Source organism: Drosophila arizonae, chromosome 5, assembly GCF_054131065.1.
Source record: "Drosophila arizonae isolate 15081-1271.41 chromosome 5, UAZ_ARI_1.0, whole genome shotgun sequence".
Lineage (NCBI taxonomy): Eukaryota > Metazoa > Arthropoda > Insecta > Diptera > Drosophilidae > Drosophila > Drosophila arizonae.
Window position 1 is genome coordinate 60,324 of NC_142925.1, and position 21,280 is coordinate 81,603.

General features: G+C 37.0%; 1 protein-coding gene across 1 annotated transcript; it reads left to right on the forward strand.

The window, feature by feature from the left end:
* Positions 1-17,031: 17,031 nt before the first annotated feature.
* Positions 17,032-20,141, forward strand: LOC149268344 (uncharacterized). The gene has a single exon (XM_089472146.1). It carries the CDS (start codon positions 17,172-17,174, stop codon positions 19,038-19,040), a length of 1,869 nt encoding a protein of 622 aa, XP_089328272.1. The 5' UTR covers positions 17,032-17,171; the 3' UTR covers positions 19,041-20,141.
* Positions 20,142-21,280: the final 1,139 nt, after the last annotated feature.

Here is a 21,280-nt window from a genome sequence, read left to right on the forward strand (position 1 = left end):
TTGGGATCTACACACAGTAGGCGTCAACAAATTTACACAAAATTTATCAAATTACTTTTGTATGTCACTTCACATTTAATGTAACACTCATTTGGGATCTACACACAGTAGGCGTCAACAAATTTACACAAAATTTATCAAACTACTTTTGTATGTCACTTCACATCTAATGTAAAACTCACATTTGAGATCTACACACAGTAGGCGTCAACAAATTTACTATATTATACAGTAGTATAGCAGTAAATAAATAAATATAGTCAGTCAGTCTAGGGCACAGCCTTGAGCAGACCTGACTATTCAACAAACAAAAGGCACTCTAGATCAACAAACAAGAAGACAACTTTGCAGTCCTTCAAAGAACCAATGCCACCTGCTGCTAGGCCGCAGTATCAACACAGGAGTCGCAGTCTAAGTATACGACGCACACCTATATTGTCTGCACATGACTTAATAACAACGAATAAATATGACGCACAATTAGATCAAATTACAAAATTTATTAACTTAAATAACGAATCAAGGCTAGAAACTAAACTAGACAAATTAATTGAAATAACAAATTCACTTATTCAAATATTTATGACTAATAACAGCTCTAAACTGCAGCTCCATAATGCAAAGACCTGAAAACATAAGAGTTAATTAATGTTGCTAATGAAAATATAACTAAACACTCACCAATTTAAACAAAAGATAAATCACACATACCTGAAAGTAAATATATCATATCAATCACTGAAAATACTACGAATAAACCAATAATTACTTACCTGATATCCCGATTAATAATCTGACTTACCTGAAAATAAAAATATAAAGAAATTTAATTAAAATCCAAAAAATAATAAATAAAGTACTTACCAAATTAACTCAAATCTAAAAGTAACACAATTAATTTCTATAACATTATAGCTACTTGAACATTAACTTACCTTACATATAGCAAAAGCGATCTTCACTGAAAATAAAGAAATAACCAAATTAACTAAATAGTAAAATGCACACCTACGTATGCTTATAGTAATGAAATAAAATAAACTCAATACTTACCTTGATATAAACCTGCAAACCTAAAATGCAAAACTAATTAAAACATCAAATAACTTCTGTAAATAACTTACGCATAATACTCACCAAAATAAATAAATTACTTACAATAAGAAAATAATAAAACATATAAGCATTTACTGAACACAAGTGTATGATGATCGTAAATGCAAATCAAAACAAAACAAGTAAAATATATGCAAAGCAGAATTGCGAAATACTGCACTTCTTTATCTAACAAGATATCGTTTGCACGACCCAATGGAATGAAACAATAAATATAAATATTATATGTAAATAATTAAAGCTACCTCACAATCAACATAATCATTAGAATTAAATAAATGAATAAAACTAAAAATGAAGTACAATTAATAATATATATAAAATTAATAAACACATCTCACACAATACTTACCTCATCTCACCGATCAAACACGGCCGCTCTCTGGACCCCATGGGATGACAACGGACGGCAGCAACACACATCTGTAATGAAGAGAATTATATTAGCTACACTATAAGTTAGACTTAATCCTAGATTAAACTATGTATATAAGAAAAGAAGATGATAAGACTTTGTCGCACATCTTTCAGATATTGAAATCAATTAATTATTCCTTATCTATGTCAATTTATAAATTTTACAAACTACTTAAAATTTCTATAGCATTTAAAATCATAGAGTTTCGGTTATTATCTGTCTTATATATCTAGATTAGTTACCTAGTTATAAGATGCCATGTACATTTCGAAAAAGAGCCATATGAACGGCACTGCGGAATAAAGAGTCACCTTGCTTCCTTATCCCCTCCCCTTATTGCTGCTGGGCAGCCAATAAGAAAGAGGAGATAAAAGCTTGGTGCAATTGTGTATGTGATTCCACACATGCAGGTTGAAAAAAAAAAAAAAAAAAAAAATTGAAAAAAATTTAATTATTAAAATATTTCAAAGTTATTTAACGATGTCTAGAACTCGAAGGCATGGATCTAGTGAAGATGAAGATGTGGAAGTGAGGCTACTTCTTGACGAGCCAAAAAACGTGGTTGCACCCACGTTGTCAAATGTGCTTAATAAGCTAAAAAGTCAAAGTGAATTAAACCTGCTCCCGTCTACTTCGAAGGCTACTACAACTAATCATTACTTATTGAGAAGTTCTGTAACGAAAGGTAATATAGCCTCAAATAGGCCACCCAAGATGGCCGACTCTAATGAATGCTTTCAAAAGCAAAAGGCCAATAAGAGATCCGCTATTAAAGGCAACAGCCCAGGAAAAGTGAATAAAAAATCAAATTTAAATGACACTTTTGACCCTGCATGTAACTCCAGTGACAGCCAATCTGTAAATATGGACTTTGAGCCAGTGCCCTTAAGTGAAAGTACCATTTCTAAGCCCGCTACTGAGCCCTCGGGCAACCCTAACCTTAATGTAACCCCTAAATTAGTGGGTGAAACTTATGGTTCTAAATTCAATATGAAGCCGGCGCCTTTATATTTATATAAAGTCACTAACATTATAACTCTGCTCTCCGACTTGAGTCGAGTTATAGGCGAAAATAACTTCACAACTAAGCCTGCAGCCAGGCGTGCCATCAGAGTTCAATGTAATGACATCGTCACTTATAATAAACTCGCCAAATATGTAGCAGAGAAAAAGTTAGATAGCCATACGTATCAGTTGAAATCTGAGCGTGGCTTTAGGGCTGTCATAAGGCACCTGCATCATTCAACACCTGATAAGTGGATACGTGACCATCTCACTAAACTGGGGCATGATGTTAAATTTCTCAGGGTCATTAAAAATCGTTACTCAAATCAGCCACTCAATCTGTTTGAGATCGAGTTAAAAGTTAAAGACAACAATGCTGATCTATACAAGCTCAACTCTCTCGGCAACCAGAAAATCAAGGTTGAAGTGCCACTAAAAGCCACTGATGTGCCACAGTGCCACAGATGTCAAAAGCTTGGGCATACCAAGAACTATTGTAACTGCCCTTATGTGTGTGTTAAGTGTGGTGAAAACCACGCAACTGCCGTTTGCACCAAGCAAAAGGATGATAAATCGCCTGCTAAATGCGCTAACTGTCTGGGCAACCACGCTGCCAGTTACAAAGGGTGCCCCGTGTATAAGGAGGCTCTCAAAATAAAAACAAACGCAAAATCATCTAGGATTAACAACATTTTAGCTGGTTTAAGCGATGTTATTCCAGCCATCTATGACAGACGTGGCCAACCAAACTTAAGGCAACCACGTCCATCGCCATCCCATCCCGGCAATCCGGCCCAAAGCTACGCCGCTGCTCTGCGTGAAGGCTTAAATGCATCTCAGGCCAACTCACCGCCTCCAGCAAATGAGCCGCAACTGAGGCACTCTAGATCAACAAACAAGAAGACAACTTTGCAGTCCTTCAAAGAACCAATGCCACCTGCTGCTAGGCCGCAGTATCAACACAGGAGTCGCAGTCTAAGTATACGACGCACACCTATATTGTCTGCACATGACTTAATAACAACGAATAAATATGACGCACAATTAGATCAAATTACAAAATTTATTAACTTAAATAACGAATCAAGGCTAGAAACTAAACTAGACAAATTAATTGAAATAACAAATTCACTTATTCAAATATTTATGACTAATAACAGCTCTAAACTGCAGCTCCATAATGCAAAGACCTGAAAACATAAGAGTTAATTAATGTTGCTAATGAAAATATAACTAAACACTCACCAATTTAAACAAAAGATAAATCACACATACCTGAAAGTAAATATATCATATCAATCACTGAAAATACTACGAATAAACCAATAATTACTTACCTGATATCCCGATTAATAATCTGACTTACCTGAAAATAAAAATATAAAGAAATTTAATTAAAATCCAAAAAATAATAAATAAAGTACTTACCAAATTAACTCAAATCTAAAAGTAACACAATTAATTTCTATAACATTATAGCTACTTGAACATTAACTTACCTTACATATAGCAAAAGCGATCTTCACTGAAAATAAAGAAATAACCAAATTAACTAAATAGTAAAATGCACACCTACGTATGCTTATAGTAATGAAATAAAATAAACTCAATACTTACCTTGATATAAACCTGCAAACCTAAAATGCAAAACTAATTAAAACATCAAATAACTTCTGTAAATAACTTACGCATAATACTCACCAAAATAAATAAATTACTTACAATAAGAAAATAATAAAACATATAAGCATTTACTGAACACAAGTGTATGATGATCGTAAATGCAAATCAAAACAAAACAAGTAAAATATATGCAAAGCAGAATTGCGAAATACTGCACTTCTTTATCTAACAAGATATCGTTTGCACGACCCAATGGAATGAAACAATAAATATAAATATTATATGTAAATAATTAAAGCTACCTCACAATCAACATAATCATTAGAATTAAATAAATGAATAAAACTAAAAATGAAGTACAATTAATAATATATATAAAATTAATAAACACATCTCACACAATACTTACCTCATCTCACCGATCAAACACGGCCGCTCTCTGGACCCCATGGGATGACAACGGACGGCAGCAACACACATCTGTAATGAAGAGAATTATATTAGCTACACTATAAGTTAGACTTAATCCTAGATTAAACTATGTATATAAGAAAAGAAGATGATAAGACTTTGTCGCACATCTTTCAGATATTGAAATCAATTAATTATTCCTTATCTATGTCAATTTATAAATTTTACAAACTACTTAAAATTTCTATAGCATTTAAAATCATAGAGTTTCGGTTATTATCTGTCTTATATATCTAGATTAGTTACCTAGTTATAAGATGCCATGTACATTTCGAAAAAGAGCCATATGAACGGCACTGCGGAATAAAGAGTCACCTTGCTTCCTTATCCCCTCCCCTTATTGCTGCTGGGCAGCCAATAAGAAAGAGGAGATAAAAGCTTGGTGCAATTGTGTATGTGATTCCACACATGCAGGTTGAAAATGTGTATGTGATTCCCTCGCATGCAGGCTGAAAAAAAAAAAAAAAAAATTGAAAAAAATTTAATTATTAAAATATTTCAAAGTTATTTAACGATGTCTAGAACTCGAAGGCATGGATCTAGTGAAGATGAAGATGTGGAAGTGAGGCTACTTCTTGACGAGCCAAAAAACGTGGTTGCACCCACGTTGTCAAATGTGCTTAATAAGCTAAAAAGTCAAAGTGAATTAAACCTGCTCCCGTCTACTTCGAAGGCTACTACAACTAATCATTACTTATTGAGAAGTTCTGTAACGAAAGGTAATATAGCCTCAAATAGGCCACCCAAGATGGCCGACTCTAATGAATGCTTTCAAAAGCAAAAGGCCAATAAGAGATCCGCTATTAAAGGCAACAGCCCAGGAAAAGTGAATAAAAAATCAAATTTAAATGACACTTTTGACCCTGCATGTAACTCCAGTGACAGCCAATCTGTAAATATGGACTTTGAGCCAGTGCCCTTAAGTGAAAGTACCATTTCTAAGCCCGCTACTGAGCCCTCGGGCAACCCTAACCTTAATGTAACCCCTAAATTAGTGGGTGAAACTTATGGTTCTAAATTCAATATGAAGCCGGCGCCTTTATATTTATATAAAGTCACTAACATTATAACTCTGCTCTCCGACTTGAGTCGAGTTATAGGCGAAAATAACTTCACAACTAAGCCTGCAGCCAGGCGTGCCATCAGAGTTCAATGTAATGACATCGTCACTTATAATAAACTCGCCAAATATGTAGCAGAGAAAAAGTTAGATAGCCATACGTATCAGTTGAAATCTGAGCGTGGCTTTAGGGCTGTCATAAGGCACCTGCATCATTCAACACCTGATAAGTGGATACGTGACCATCTCACTAAACTGGGGCATGATGTTAAATTTCTCAGGGTCATTAAAAATCGTTACTCAAATCAGCCACTCAATCTGTTTGAGATCGAGTTAAAAGTTAAAGACAACAATGCTGATCTATACAAGCTCAACTCTCTCGGCAACCAGAAAATCAAGGTTGAAGTGCCACTAAAAGCCACTGATGTGCCACAGTGCCACAGATGTCAAAAGCTTGGGCATACCAAGAACTATTGTAACTGCCCTTATGTGTGTGTTAAGTGTGGTGAAAACCACGCAACTGCCGTTTGCACCAAGCAAAAGGATGATAAATCGCCTGCTAAATGCGCTAACTGTCTGGGCAACCACGCTGCCAGTTACAAAGGGTGCCCCGTGTATAAGGAGGCTCTCAAAATAAAAACAAACGCAAAATCATCTAGGATTAACAACATTTTAGCTGGTTTAAGCGATGTTATTCCAGCCATCTATGACAGACGTGGCCAACCAAACTTAAGGCAACCACGTCCATCGCCATCCCATCCCGGCAATCCGGCCCAAAGCTACGCCGCTGCTCTGCGTGAAGGCTTAAATGCATCTCAGGCCAACTCACCGCCTCCAGCAAATGAGCCGCAACTGAGGCACTCTAGATCAACAAACAAGAAGACAACTTTGCAGTCCTTCAAAGAACCAATGCCACCTGCTGCTAGGCCGCAGTATCAACACAGGAGTCGCAGTCTAAGTATACGACGCACACCTATATTGTCTGCACATGACTTAATAACAACGAATAAATATGACGCACAATTAGATCAAATTACAAAATTTATTAACTTAAATAACGAATCAAGGCTAGAAACTAAACTAGACAAATTAATTGAAATAACAAATTCACTTATTCAAATATTTATGACTAATAACAGCTCTAAACTGCAGCTCCATAATGCAAAGACCTGAAAACATAAGAGTTAATTAATGTTGCTAATGAAAATATAACTAAACACTCACCAATTTAAACAAAAGATAAATCACACATACCTGAAAGTAAATATATCATATCAATCACTGAAAATACTACGAATAAACCAATAATTACTTACCTGATATCCCGATTAATAATCTGACTTACCTGAAAATAAAAATATAAAGAAATTTAATTAAAATCCAAAAAATAATAAATAAAGTACTTACCAAATTAACTCAAATCTAAAAGTAACACAATTAATTTCTATAACATTATAGCTACTTGAACATTAACTTACCTTACATATAGCAAAAGCGATCTTCACTGAAAATAAAGAAATAACCAAATTAACTAAATAGTAAAATGCACACCTACGTATGCTTATAGTAATGAAATAAAATAAACTCAATACTTACCTTGATATAAACCTGCAAACCTAAAATGCAAAACTAATTAAAACATCAAATAACTTCTGTAAATAACTTACGCATAATACTCACCAAAATAAATAAATTACTTACAATAAGAAAATAATAAAACATATAAGCATTTACTGAACACAAGTGTATGATGATCGTAAATGCAAATCAAAACAAAACAAGTAAAATATATGCAAAGCAGAATTGCGAAATACTGCACTTCTTTATCTAACAAGATATCGTTTGCACGACCCAATGGAATGAAACAATAAATATAAATATTATATGTAAATAATTAAAGCTACCTCACAATCAACATAATCATTAGAATTAAATAAATGAATAAAACTAAAAATGAAGTACAATTAATAATATATATAAAATTAATAAACACATCTCACACAATACTTACCTCATCTCACCGATCAAACACGGCCGCTCTCTGGACCCCATGGGATGACAACGGACGGCAGCAACACACATCTGTAATGAAGAGAATTATATTAGCTACACTATAAGTTAGACTTAATCCTAGATTAAACTATGTATATAAGAAAAGAAGATGATAAGACTTTGTCGCACATCTTTCAGATATTGAAATCAATTAATTATTCCTTATCTATGTCAATTTATAAATTTTACAAACTACTTAAAATTTCTATAGCATTTAAAATCATAGAGTTTCGGTTATTATCTGTCTTATATATCTAGATTAGTTACCTAGTTATAAGATGCCATGTACATTTCGAAAAAGAGCCATATGAACGGCACTGCGGAATAAAGAGTCACCTTGCTTCCTTATCCCCTCCCCTTATTGCTGCTGGGCAGCCAATAAGAAAGAGGAGATAAAAGCTTGGTGCAATTGTGTATGTGATTCCACACATGCAGGTTGAAAAAAAACCAAATTAACTCAAATCTAAAAGTAACACAATTAATTTCTATAACATTATAGCTACTTGAACATTAACTTACCTTACATATAGCAAAAGCGATCTTCACTGAAAATAAAGAAATAACCAAATTAACTAAATAGTAAAATGCACACCTACGTATGCTTATAGTAATGAAATAAAATAAACTCAATACTTACCTTGATATAAACCTGCAAACCTAAAATGCAAAACTAATTAAAACATCAAATAACTTCTGTAAATAACTTACGCATAATACTCACCAAAATAAATAAATTACTTACAATAAGAAAATAATAAAACATATAAGCATTTACTGAACACAAGTGTATGATGATCGTAAATGCAAATCAAAACAAAACAAGTAAAATATATGCAAAGCAGAATTGCGAAATACTGCACTTCTTTATCTAACAAGATATCGTTTGCACGACCCAATGGAATGAAACAATAAATATAAATATTATATGTAAATAATTAAAGCTACCTCACAATCAACATAATCATTAGAATTAAATAAATGAATAAAACTAAAAATGAAGTACAATTAATAATATATATAAAATTAATAAACACATCTCACACAATACTTACCTCATCTCACCGATCAAACACGGCCGCTCTCTGGACCCCATGGGATGACAACGGACGGCAGCAACACACATCTGTAATGAAGAGAATTATATTAGCTACACTATAAGTTAGACTTAATCCTAGATTAAACTATGTATATAAGAAAAGAAGATGATAAGACTTTGTCGCACATCTTTCAGATATTGAAATCAATTAATTATTCCTTATCTATGTCAATTTATAAATTTTACAAACTACTTAAAATTTCTATAGCATTTAAAATCATAGAGTTTCGGTTATTATCTGTCTTATATATCTAGATTAGTTACCTAGTTATAAGATGCCATGTACATTTCGAAAAAGAGCCATATGAACGGCACTGCGGAATAAAGAGTCACCTTGCTTCCTTATCCCCTCCCCTTATTGCTGCTGGGCAGCCAATAAGAAAGAGGAGATAAAAGCTTGGTGCAATTGTGTATGTGATTCCACACATGCAGGTTGAAAAAAATAATTACTTACCTGATATCCCGATTAATAATCTGACTTACCTGAAAATAAAAATATAAAGAAATTTAATTAAAATCCAAAAAATAATAAATAAAGTACTTACCAAATTAACTCAAATCTAAAAGTAACACAATTAATTTCTATAACATTATAGCTACTTGAACATTAACTTACCTTACATATAGCAAAAGCGATCTTCACTGAAAATAAAGAAATAACCAAATTAACTAAATAGTAAAATGCACACCTACGTATGCTTATAGTAATGAAATAAAATAAACTCAATACTTACCTTGATATAAACCTGCAAACCTAAAATGCAAAACTAATTAAAACATCAAATAACTTCTGTAAATAACTTACGCATAATACTCACCAAAATAAATAAATTACTTACAATAAGAAAATAATAAAACATATAAGCATTTACTGAACACAAGTGTATGATGATCGTAAATGCAAATCAAAACAAAACAAGTAAAATATATGCAAAGCAGAATTGCGAAATACTGCACTTCTTTATCTAACAAGATATCGTTTGCACGACCCAATGGAATGAAACAATAAATATAAATATTATATGTAAATAATTAAAGCTACCTCACAATCAACATAATCATTAGAATTAAATAAATGAATAAAACTAAAAATGAAGTACAATTAATAATATATATAAAATTAATAAACACATCTCACACAATACTTACCTCATCTCACCGATCAAACACGGCCGCTCTCTGGACCCCATGGGATGACAACGGACGGCAGCAACACACATCTGTAATGAAGAGAATTATATTAGCTACACTATAAGTTAGACTTAATCCTAGATTAAACTATGTATATAAGAAAAGAAGATGATAAGACTTTGTCGCACATCTTTCAGATATTGAAATCAATTAATTATTCCTTATCTATGTCAATTTATAAATTTTACAAACTACTTAAAATTTCTATAGCATTTAAAATCATAGAGTTTCGGTTATTATCTGTCTTATATATCTAGATTAGTTACCTAGTTATAAGATGCCATGTACATTTCGAAAAAGAGCCATATGAACGGCACTGCGGAATAAAGAGTCACCTTGCTTCCTTATCCCCTCCCCTTATTGCTGCTGGGCAGCCAATAAGAAAGAGGAGATAAAAGCTTGGTGCAATTGTGTATGTGATTCCACACATGCAGGTTGAAAATACAAACTACTTAAAATTTCTATAGCATTTAAAATCATAGAGTTTCGGTTATTATCTGTCTTATATATCTAGATTAGTTACCTAGTTATAAGATGCCATGTACATTTCGAAAAAGAGCCATATGAACGGCACTGCGGAATAAAGAGTCACCTTGCTTCCTTATCCCCTCCCCTTATTGCTGCTGGGCAGCCAATAAGAAAGAGGAGATAAAAGCTTGGTGCAATTGTGTATGTGATTCCACACATGCAGGTTGAAAAAAATCATATCAATCACTGAAAATACTACGAATAAACCAATAATTACTTACCTGATATCCCGATTAATAATCTGACTTACCTGAAAATAAAAATATAAAGAAATTTAATTAAAATCCAAAAAATAATAAATAAAGTACTTACCAAATTAACTCAAATCTAAAAGTAACACAATTAATTTCTATAACATTATAGCTACTTGAACATTAACTTACCTTACATATAGCAAAAGCGATCTTCACTGAAAATAAAGAAATAACCAAATTAACTAAATAGTAAAATGCACACCTACGTATGCTTATAGTAATGAAATAAAATAAACTCAATACTTACCTTGATATAAACCTGCAAACCTAAAATGCAAAACTAATTAAAACATCAAATAACTTCTGTAAATAACTTACGCATAATACTCACCAAAATAAATAAATTACTTACAATAAGAAAATAATAAAACATATAAGCATTTACTGAACACAAGTGTATGATGATCGTAAATGCAAATCAAAACAAAACAAGTAAAATATATGCAAAGCAGAATTGCGAAATACTGCACTTCTTTATCTAACAAGATATCGTTTGCACGACCCAATGGAATGAAACAATAAATATAAATATTATATGTAAATAATTAAAGCTACCTCACAATCAACATAATCATTAGAATTAAATAAATGAATAAAACTAAAAATGAAGTACAATTAATAATATATATAAAATTAATAAACACATCTCACACAATACTTACCTCATCTCACCGATCAAACACGGCCGCTCTCTGGACCCCATGGGATGACAACGGACGGCAGCAACACACATCTGTAATGAAGAGAATTATATTAGCTACACTATAAGTTAGACTTAATCCTAGATTAAACTATGTATATAAGAAAAGAAGATGATAAGACTTTGTCGCACATCTTTCAGATATTGAAATCAATTAATTATTCCTTATCTATGTCAATTTATAAATTTTACAAACTACTTAAAATTTCTATAGCATTTAAAATCATAGAGTTTCGGTTATTATCTGTCTTATATATCTAGATTAGTTACCTAGTTATAAGATGCCATGTACATTTCGAAAAAGAGCCATATGAACGGCACTGCGGAATAAAGAGTCACCTTGCTTCCTTATCCCCTCCCCTTATTGCTGCTGGGCAGCCAATAAGAAAGAGGAGATAAAAGCTTGGTGCAATTGTGTATGTGATTCCACACATGCAGGTTGAAAAAAAGAAGTGAGGCTACTTCTTGACGAGCCAAAAAACGTGGTTGCACCCACGTTGTCAAATGTGCTTAATAAGCTAAAAAGTCAAAGTGAATTAAACCTGCTCCCGTCTACTTCGAAGGCTACTACAACTAATCATTACTTATTGAGAAGTTCTGTAACGAAAGGTAATATAGCCTCAAATAGGCCACCCAAGATGGCCGACTCTAATGAATGCTTTCAAAAGCAAAAGGCCAATAAGAGATCCGCTATTAAAGGCAACAGCCCAGGAAAAGTGAATAAAAAATCAAATTTAAATGACACTTTTGACCCTGCATGTAACTCCAGTGACAGCCAATCTGTAAATATGGACTTTGAGCCAGTGCCCTTAAGTGAAAGTACCATTTCTAAGCCCGCTACTGAGCCCTCGGGCAACCCTAACCTTAATGTAACCCCTAAATTAGTGGGTGAAACTTATGGTTCTAAATTCAATATGAAGCCGGCGCCTTTATATTTATATAAAGTCACTAACATTATAACTCTGCTCTCCGACTTGAGTCGAGTTATAGGCGAAAATAACTTCACAACTAAGCCTGCAGCCAGGCGTGCCATCAGAGTTCAATGTAATGACATCGTCACTTATAATAAACTCGCCAAATATGTAGCAGAGAAAAAGTTAGATAGCCATACGTATCAGTTGAAATCTGAGCGTGGCTTTAGGGCTGTCATAAGGCACCTGCATCATTCAACACCTGATAAGTGGATACGTGACCATCTCACTAAACTGGGGCATGATGTTAAATTTCTCAGGGTCATTAAAAATCGTTACTCAAATCAGCCACTCAATCTGTTTGAGATCGAGTTAAAAGTTAAAGACAACAATGCTGATCTATACAAGCTCAACTCTCTCGGCAACCAGAAAATCAAGGTTGAAGTGCCACTAAAAGCCACTGATGTGCCACAGTGCCACAGATGTCAAAAGCTTGGGCATACCAAGAACTATTGTAACTGCCCTTATGTGTGTGTTAAGTGTGGTGAAAACCACGCAACTGCCGTTTGCACCAAGCAAAAGGATGATAAATCGCCTGCTAAATGCGCTAACTGTCTGGGCAACCACGCTGCCAGTTACAAAGGGTGCCCCGTGTATAAGGAGGCTCTCAAAATAAAAACAAACGCAAAATCATCTAGGATTAACAACATTTTAGCTGGTTTAAGCGATGTTATTCCAGCCATCTATGACAGACGTGGCCAACCAAACTTAAGGCAACCACGTCCATCGCCATCCCATCCCGGCAATCCGGCCCAAAGCTACGCCGCTGCTCTGCGTGAAGGCTTAAATGCATCTCAGGCCAACTCACCGCCTCCAGCAAATGAGCCGCAACTGAGGCACTCTAGATCAACAAACAAGAAGACAACTTTGCAGTCCTTCAAAGAACCAATGCCACCTGCTGCTAGGCCGCAGTATCAACACAGGAGTCGCAGTCTAAGTATACGACGCACACCTATATTGTCTGCACATGACTTAATAACAACGAATAAATATGACGCACAATTAGATCAAATTACAAAATTTATTAACTTAAATAACGAATCAAGGCTAGAAACTAAACTAGACAAATTAATTGAAATAACAAATTCACTTATTCAAATATTTATGACTAATAACAGCTCTAAACTGCAGCTCCATAATGCAAAGACCTGAAAACATAAGAGTTAATTAATGTTGCTAATGAAAATATAACTAAACACTCACCAATTTAAACAAAAGATAAATCACACATACCTGAAAGTAAATATATCATATCAATCACTGAAAATACTACGAATAAACCAATAATTACTTACCTGATATCCCGATTAATAATCTGACTTACCTGAAAATAAAAATATAAAGAAATTTAATTAAAATCCAAAAAATAATAAATAAAGTACTTACCAAATTAACTCAAATCTAAAAGTAACACAATTAATTTCTATAACATTATAGCTACTTGAACATTAACTTACCTTACATATAGCAAAAGCGATCTTCACTGAAAATAAAGAAATAACCAAATTAACTAAATAGTAAAATGCACACCTACGTATGCTTATAGTAATGAAATAAAATAAACTCAATACTTACCTTGATATAAACCTGCAAACCTAAAATGCAAAACTAATTAAAACATCAAATAACTTCTGTAAATAACTTACGCATAATACTCACCAAAATAAATAAATTACTTACAATAAGAAAATAATAAAACATATAAGCATTTACTGAACACAAGTGTATGATGATCGTAAATGCAAATCAAAACAAAACAAGTAAAATATATGCAAAGCAGAATTGCGAAATACTGCACTTCTTTATCTAACAAGATATCGTTTGCACGACCCAATGGAATGAAACAATAAATATAAATATTATATGTAAATAATTAAAGCTACCTCACAATCAACATAATCATTAGAATTAAATAAATGAATAAAACTAAAAATGAAGTACAATTAATAATATATATAAAATTAATAAACACATCTCACACAATACTTACCTCATCTCACCGATCAAACACGGCCGCTCTCTGGACCCCATGGGATGACAACGGACGGCAGCAACACACATCTGTAATGAAGAGAATTATATTAGCTACACTATAAGTTAGACTTAATCCTAGATTAAACTATGTATATAAGAAAAGAAGATGATAAGACTTTGTCGCACATCTTTCAGATATTGAAATCAATTAATTATTCCTTATCTATGTCAATTTATAAATTTTACAAACTACTTAAAATTTCTATAGCATTTAAAATCATAGAGTTTCGGTTATTATCTGTCTTATATATCTAGATTAGTTACCTAGTTATAAGATGCCATGTACATTTCGAAAAAGAGCCATATGAACGGCACTGCGGAATAAAGAGTCACCTTGCTTCCTTATCCCCTCCCCTTATTGCTGCTGGGCAGCCAATAAGAAAGAGGAGATAAAAGCTTGGTGCAATTGTGTATGTGATTCCACACATGCAGGTTGAAAAAAAAAAAAAACACTATTAAAGCGCTGCCATTGAAGGCCGTGTTGTATCTTGTGCTCATTTGCAACAACTCACTACGACTGAGTCATTTCCCCTCGAGCTGGAAGCTAGCTGTGGTGAAGATGGTGCATAAGCCTGGCAAGCCTACGCACCATGTTGCATCATACAGGCCAATAAGTCTGCTGTCTGGCCTCTCTAAGATACTTGAGTATCTGATTTTGAGCCGTATGCTGGAGCAAGATACTCTTGTAAATGCGATTCCAAATCATCAATTTGGATTCCGCAAGGCGCATTCAGCTGAGCAGCAATTGGGTCGAGTTACTCAATTTATTATTAAAGCGTTTGATGACCGCAAATACTGCTCTGCTGTCTATATGGATATCAAGGAAGCCTTTGATCGAGTGTGGCATACAGGCTTGAAATATAAGCTCAAGATGCTATTGCCGGATGCTCTCTACCGCATCCTCTGCTGCTACTTAGTTGATCGGACGTTTATTGTTGAGTGTCACGGTGGTTGTCGCTCAGGTATTAAGCAAATTCACGCTGGTGTGCCTCAAGGTAGCTTGCTCGGGCCTATCTTGTATAATATATACACCAGCGACATACCAAGGCCAACTCGCCTACGTGGGATATTGATTGCCACTTATGCTGACGACGTCATCGTTCTTTCGGCTGACTCTCGTCAAGCAGTCGCGCTCAGTCAGCAGCAGGCGTATATGGATAGTTTGGCTGAATGGGCGAGCAAGTGGTGCATTACAATTAATGCAAACAAGACTATGCATATCATGCATACGCTTAGAGTTATAGCGCCATATCAGGCTATTCGCATTGGCAACGAAACCATTGAAAATGGCACTTCTCATTCATATTTGGGTGTTACTCTAGATACGAAACTGCGATTCTCACAACATGTCACTACGGTCGTTACTAGGGTTAGGGCTAGGCTTAAAAAGATAGATTGGCTCATCAATAAAGACAGTAAATTGAGTCTAAGGACTAAAGTCATCATATACAAGCAGCTAGTTGCTCCACTTTGGCAATACTCGCTGCCTGTTTGGGGCGCTCTGCTATCTGAGGCGCAATTCAGCCGCATTCGAGTCGTTCACAATAAAGCTCTGAGAGCCATTTCTGGTGCTCAGTACTTTATCTCGAACACTCGCATCAGAACTGGACTGGACGTCTTGTCTGCAGATGAGATACTCAATAATCTATGCGCTAAATACTATGACAGACTTCGCGCTCATAGCAACAATCTGGCCAAAAACATAGCCTATGATCCGTTTATTCCACAGCGGATAACTTTGGCTAGATACACGAGTCTCGTTAACACGCATTTAGCCAACGATATTGCTCTACGCACCCAGCGACAACTACAACGGGAAGCCGACGAAATTGCTGAAAGTAGGGAGCGATTCCTTCGCCGACGTGAGGCTCAGCAACGCAACGAAGCTGAACAAACAGCAGCCCACCAGCCGCAACGACTACCTGTTTTCGAGGGTATTGCGCCAATGCCGCGGCCACTACCACCACCATCACCACTTGCTGCCTATAGGGTCGTATTTGGATCACATAGAGATCAAAGCTAATTTTAGCTTAAGCCCATATTTGAGAAAATGACCAGACTTTGTCTCGACTTTTCTCTATTATTCCAATTGGCCACTTTGGGCTATTTTCTCTGTGCATCTTGTAGATGCTTATTAATGAAAAAATTGAATTATATTAATTAATGCCATCTATTACTATTGTTAAACTTAAATCTTACTTATCTATTTAGTCGTTAATCAGTTACTCAAGCACTTTATTGTTAATTTGTATTATCTTTAAATTGCTCTTTTATAAGTATTTTGTAACATTAAGCTGCACTGTTATTTTTGTGCACTTTTGGCTATTTGAATTGAATCATTCTATGATAAGTTTTGACTAATATTGTCCTTTATAGATTTTAATTATCTCATAGGCGCTATTTATATTCATAAGAAATGCTATTGTGAAGTATCAATTGAATAAAAAGTATCTCCGTACTATCTTCCCCTCGCCATGCAGCTGCTGGTCAGCTGATCATGTATGAGATGGGAAGAAGCGGAGATCATTAATGTGTGTTCTTCATAGACATACGAACAGAAAAAAAAAAAAAAAAGAAGAAAAAAAAAGTTGTGAATTAAATCTATTTAAATCGGGTTTTTTGCAACTAAATTTTGCAAATTAAATTGCTGCAATGCCTAGGGGCTATACTGCAGATGACGGTGACGAGGATATGGACGTGGAAGTCGAATTATTAATCGACTCGCAGCCACTAGCGCCTGCGCCCACGCCATTAAAAGTGCCGGTAAAGAAAAGTGTGGTTACGGCACGACCAACAACTTCTCGAGCTGCGGCTCAGCAATTAAAGGCAAAACCTTCCACTTCTGCGGAATCAATGGTCGCTGAATATATTGCTGCAAAAAATGCAATGCAAAGTGCTACAAAGCCGCTCTCTAATGAAAGAGCAGCAAAGAGGACTGCGGAGAAAGGCGACAGCCCTAAGAAGAAGACTGCGCAGCTGGGCGCAGTTGATCTGGATGGCAGTGACGAAGACTGCCTGCAAATTGACGACTTAATACGGACCACCAGGACTGAGGACACGCAGCGAGAGGCAACTTGCCTCGCCAATAAAGTTTGCACAGCCGCAAAAGTGCAAGTTATGCCACCTAATGCTGCCACTGCAGCTGCTATTAGTGCTGCCGCCGTTACTGCTGCTGCCGCCGCCACTACAACTGGAGCCAGCCATGCGCAACCGAGTGCAAAGCCAGCGCCGCTATTTATCGCCAACGTGACGGATATTATGCCTCTGCTATTACGCCTGGATGACGCTGTTGGCCAGGACAATTACTCCACCAAGCCTGCTGCTAACCACGGCATTCGTGTCCAGTGCAAGGACGTTGCCACGCACCGCAAGTTGGTAAGATATCTCGACGCAAATTCAATTGAGAATTACACATTTCAATTGAAATGCGAGCGCGGCTATAGAGCTATTATTCGGCATCTGCATTTCTCCACTCCGGATCACTATATTCGTGAGCAGTTGGCTAAGTTAGGGCACGAAGTCCGCTTTTTAAGAGGCATTAAGTCTCGATTCTCAAAAGAGCCTCTTGATCTCTTTGAGGTTGAGTTGGCCGCCAGCGCAAACAATGCCGATTTGCTGCAAATAACTGCCATTGGCAATCAGCGCGTCAAAATTGAGCGGCCGTATAAAACCAACGAAATTGCTCAATGCCATAGGTGCCAGAAGTTCGGGCACACAAAAAATTACTGCCGTCGCCCCTTCGCCTGCGTCAAGTGCGGCGCAAATCATGCTTCCACGGACTGTGGCAAGCAAAAAGGTGACCAAACTCCAGCGAAGTGTGCCAATTGCTCCGGCCCACATGCCGCGAGCTACAAAGGCTGCCCTTCTTATAAAGAAGCGTGTAAGAAGCGTGAAAACGAAGGTGCCACGCAGCTAGCCAAGTTTATTAACAACTTAGCTAAGCCTGCTCCCACTGCAATTGCCCAGAGCAGTCGAACAAATATGCCAAATAAATCTAATATGTCAAATATGCCAAATCTTTTTCAGCAAGCCCCCCCTCAGTCACGACCGCAAACTGTTAGTGCAGGGCCCAGCTATTCGGCTGCCCTTCGGGCGGGTTTACAATTTGCTCAGCCTGTCGGGCCGGCAGCTATTAGCAGCAAACAGCGTCAATCGAGGCAAAATGTCACCAAACGTAGCCAACAACAACAACTTTTGCAACAGCAACAACAGCAACAGCAGCAGCAACAAGTCCGCTTGCCTAGGCAGACAAGCGCGCAGCGGCCGCCGCAGCCAAAACGTAGCCGTAGTCTGAGTACGCGCCGTAGGCATCAGCAACCTTTGGATGGGAGTGCGCATCCAGTTAGTGGGGGTGTTCATTTTCAACGTTTCGAGCAGCCAATGAATGCAAATGTGCCAAGCATGCCAGTGCAAGTTAGCTTTAGATTAGAGGCTAAAATAGACAAACTCATTGAGATGATGACCACCCTCACGGCCTGCCTGTTGGCCCAATTTGGTCCCAATGAGCGCTTAAATGTCTAACAATGTATCCACTTCCCCAAATGCCAGTAGACGCAGCGCTGCACTGCAGCCTGCTGTATCTCAACGTGTCAACAACATGAACATATCTTTTTGGAATGCTGCAGGTGTCAAGAAAAAGCTTAATGAGCTCAATCTGTATCTCGTCAAGCACGATGTAGACATAATGCTAGTGTCTGAGACGCATCTGACTGATAGCGATAGCATTGCTATTAATGGCTATATTGTTTATTTAGCAAATCACCCCTCAAACAGGCGCAGAGGAGGTGCAGCCTTTATAATTAAACAACAGATATGCCATTATGCTATGCGCTTTACATCTAACGACTCGCATCAATCTGTCGAAGTCTCAGTCAGCCTGCAAAATGGCCGTCACATTAATATTGTCTCAATCTACTGCCCGCCGCAAGTTATCTGGTCTGGGCAAGATTTCAACAACCTGCTATCTTCTCTGGGTGACACTTTTATAGTCGGTGGTGACTGGAATGCGAAAAGTCAGTGGTGGGGCAACGCCAGATCTTGTCTCCGTGGCCGAATGCTAGTCAATAGTATTCTACAAGTGAATTGTAACATTCTGGCAACTGGGTCGCCCACCCATTTTCCGTTTAATTCGCGCCAAACTCCGTCTGCCATTGACTTTGCGCTATTTAAAGGCATCAGGCGAGATTTGCTGACCATCACTGACTCTTTCGAGCTCAGCTCTGATCATCTCCCGCTGCAAGTTCAGCTGGTTGAGAAGCCTGTCACCAGCAGAGCAAAAGGCCACCTGCTTGATTTGAATGCCAACGTCAACAAATTTCAGAGCTATCTAAATGAAAAAATCTTGCTCAACACTGAGATCAGCAGTGCTGATGATGTTGATGATGCGGTCAATATTTTTGTCGAAAATATTGAAGATGCTGCAAACTATGCGAATGCACAGAACCCACGCAAGATAACGAGGACTAGATTTCGTGTAGATAGACAGACTCTGCAACTTATCGAAGCCCATAAGCAAGTCAAGCGCTATCTCGCTCGAAATCGCAATCCGATGCTTAAGATGCTCTGCAACAGGCTGTCGAATCGCATACGCAAAGAGCTCATATATGCTAGGCAGAAGTATGAGGAAGAACTATTTAGATCTATCGATCCAACTGATAGATATAGTATGCAGAAGCTCTGGCGGCTGACCAACGAGATCAAGCGGCAGCCTGCTCCAAATCTACCGCTGTTGAAGTCCTCCAGTGGCAATGGCTCTAATGCGCAAAATGTCTGGTGCAAGACAACAGCCGAGAAGGCCGAAACATTTGCTGCAAGTCTTGAGCAGCGTTTTCAGCCAATCGTGACTACGCCGCCCAGTGATCTGGCCGAGATCGAGGCTCAAGTTAGCCAGCCATCTTTGACTGCTTCAGTCTCATTTCGGCCAGTCACTGCGGCTGAGGTCATCAGTCACATCAGCACGCTAGAGAACAAAAAAGCGGCTGGATTGGATCAAATTGATAATCACACCATTAAAGCGCTGCCGATGAAGGCTATTCTGTATCTCGTCTTGATATGCAATAACTCTTTTAGACTGGGTCATTTCCCCTCTTGCTGGAAGTTAGCGATGGTGAAGATGGTGCATAAGCCTGGCAAGCCTACGCAACACGTCGCATCATACAGGCCAATAAGTCTGCTGTCTGGCCTCTCAAAGATACTCGAGTATCTTATTTTGAGCCGTATGCTGGAGCAAGATACTCTAGTAAATGCGATTCCCAGCCACCAGTTTGGATTCCGCAAAGCGCACTCAGCTGAACAGCAATTGGGTCGAGTCACCCAATTTATTATTAAAGCGTTTGATGACCATAAATACTGCTCTGCTGTGTACATGGATATCAAAGAAGCTTTTGATCGAGTGTGGCATACAGGCTTGAAGTATAAGCTCAAGATGCTATTGCCGGATGCTCTCTACCGCATCCTCTGCTGCTATTTAGTTGATCGGACGTTTATTGTTGAGTGTCACGGTGGCTGTCGCTCAGGTATTAAACAAATTCACGCTGGTGTGCCACAAGGTAGCTTGCTCGGGCCTATCTTGTACAATGTGTACACCAGCGATATACCGAGGCCAGCTTATCCGCGAGGGACTTTGATTGCCACTTATGCTGACGACGTCATCGTTCTTTCGGCAGACTTTCGTCAAGCAGATGCGCTCAGTCAGCAGCAAGCTTATATGGATAGATTGGCTGAATGGGCGAGCAAGTGGTGCATTACAATTAATGCAAGCA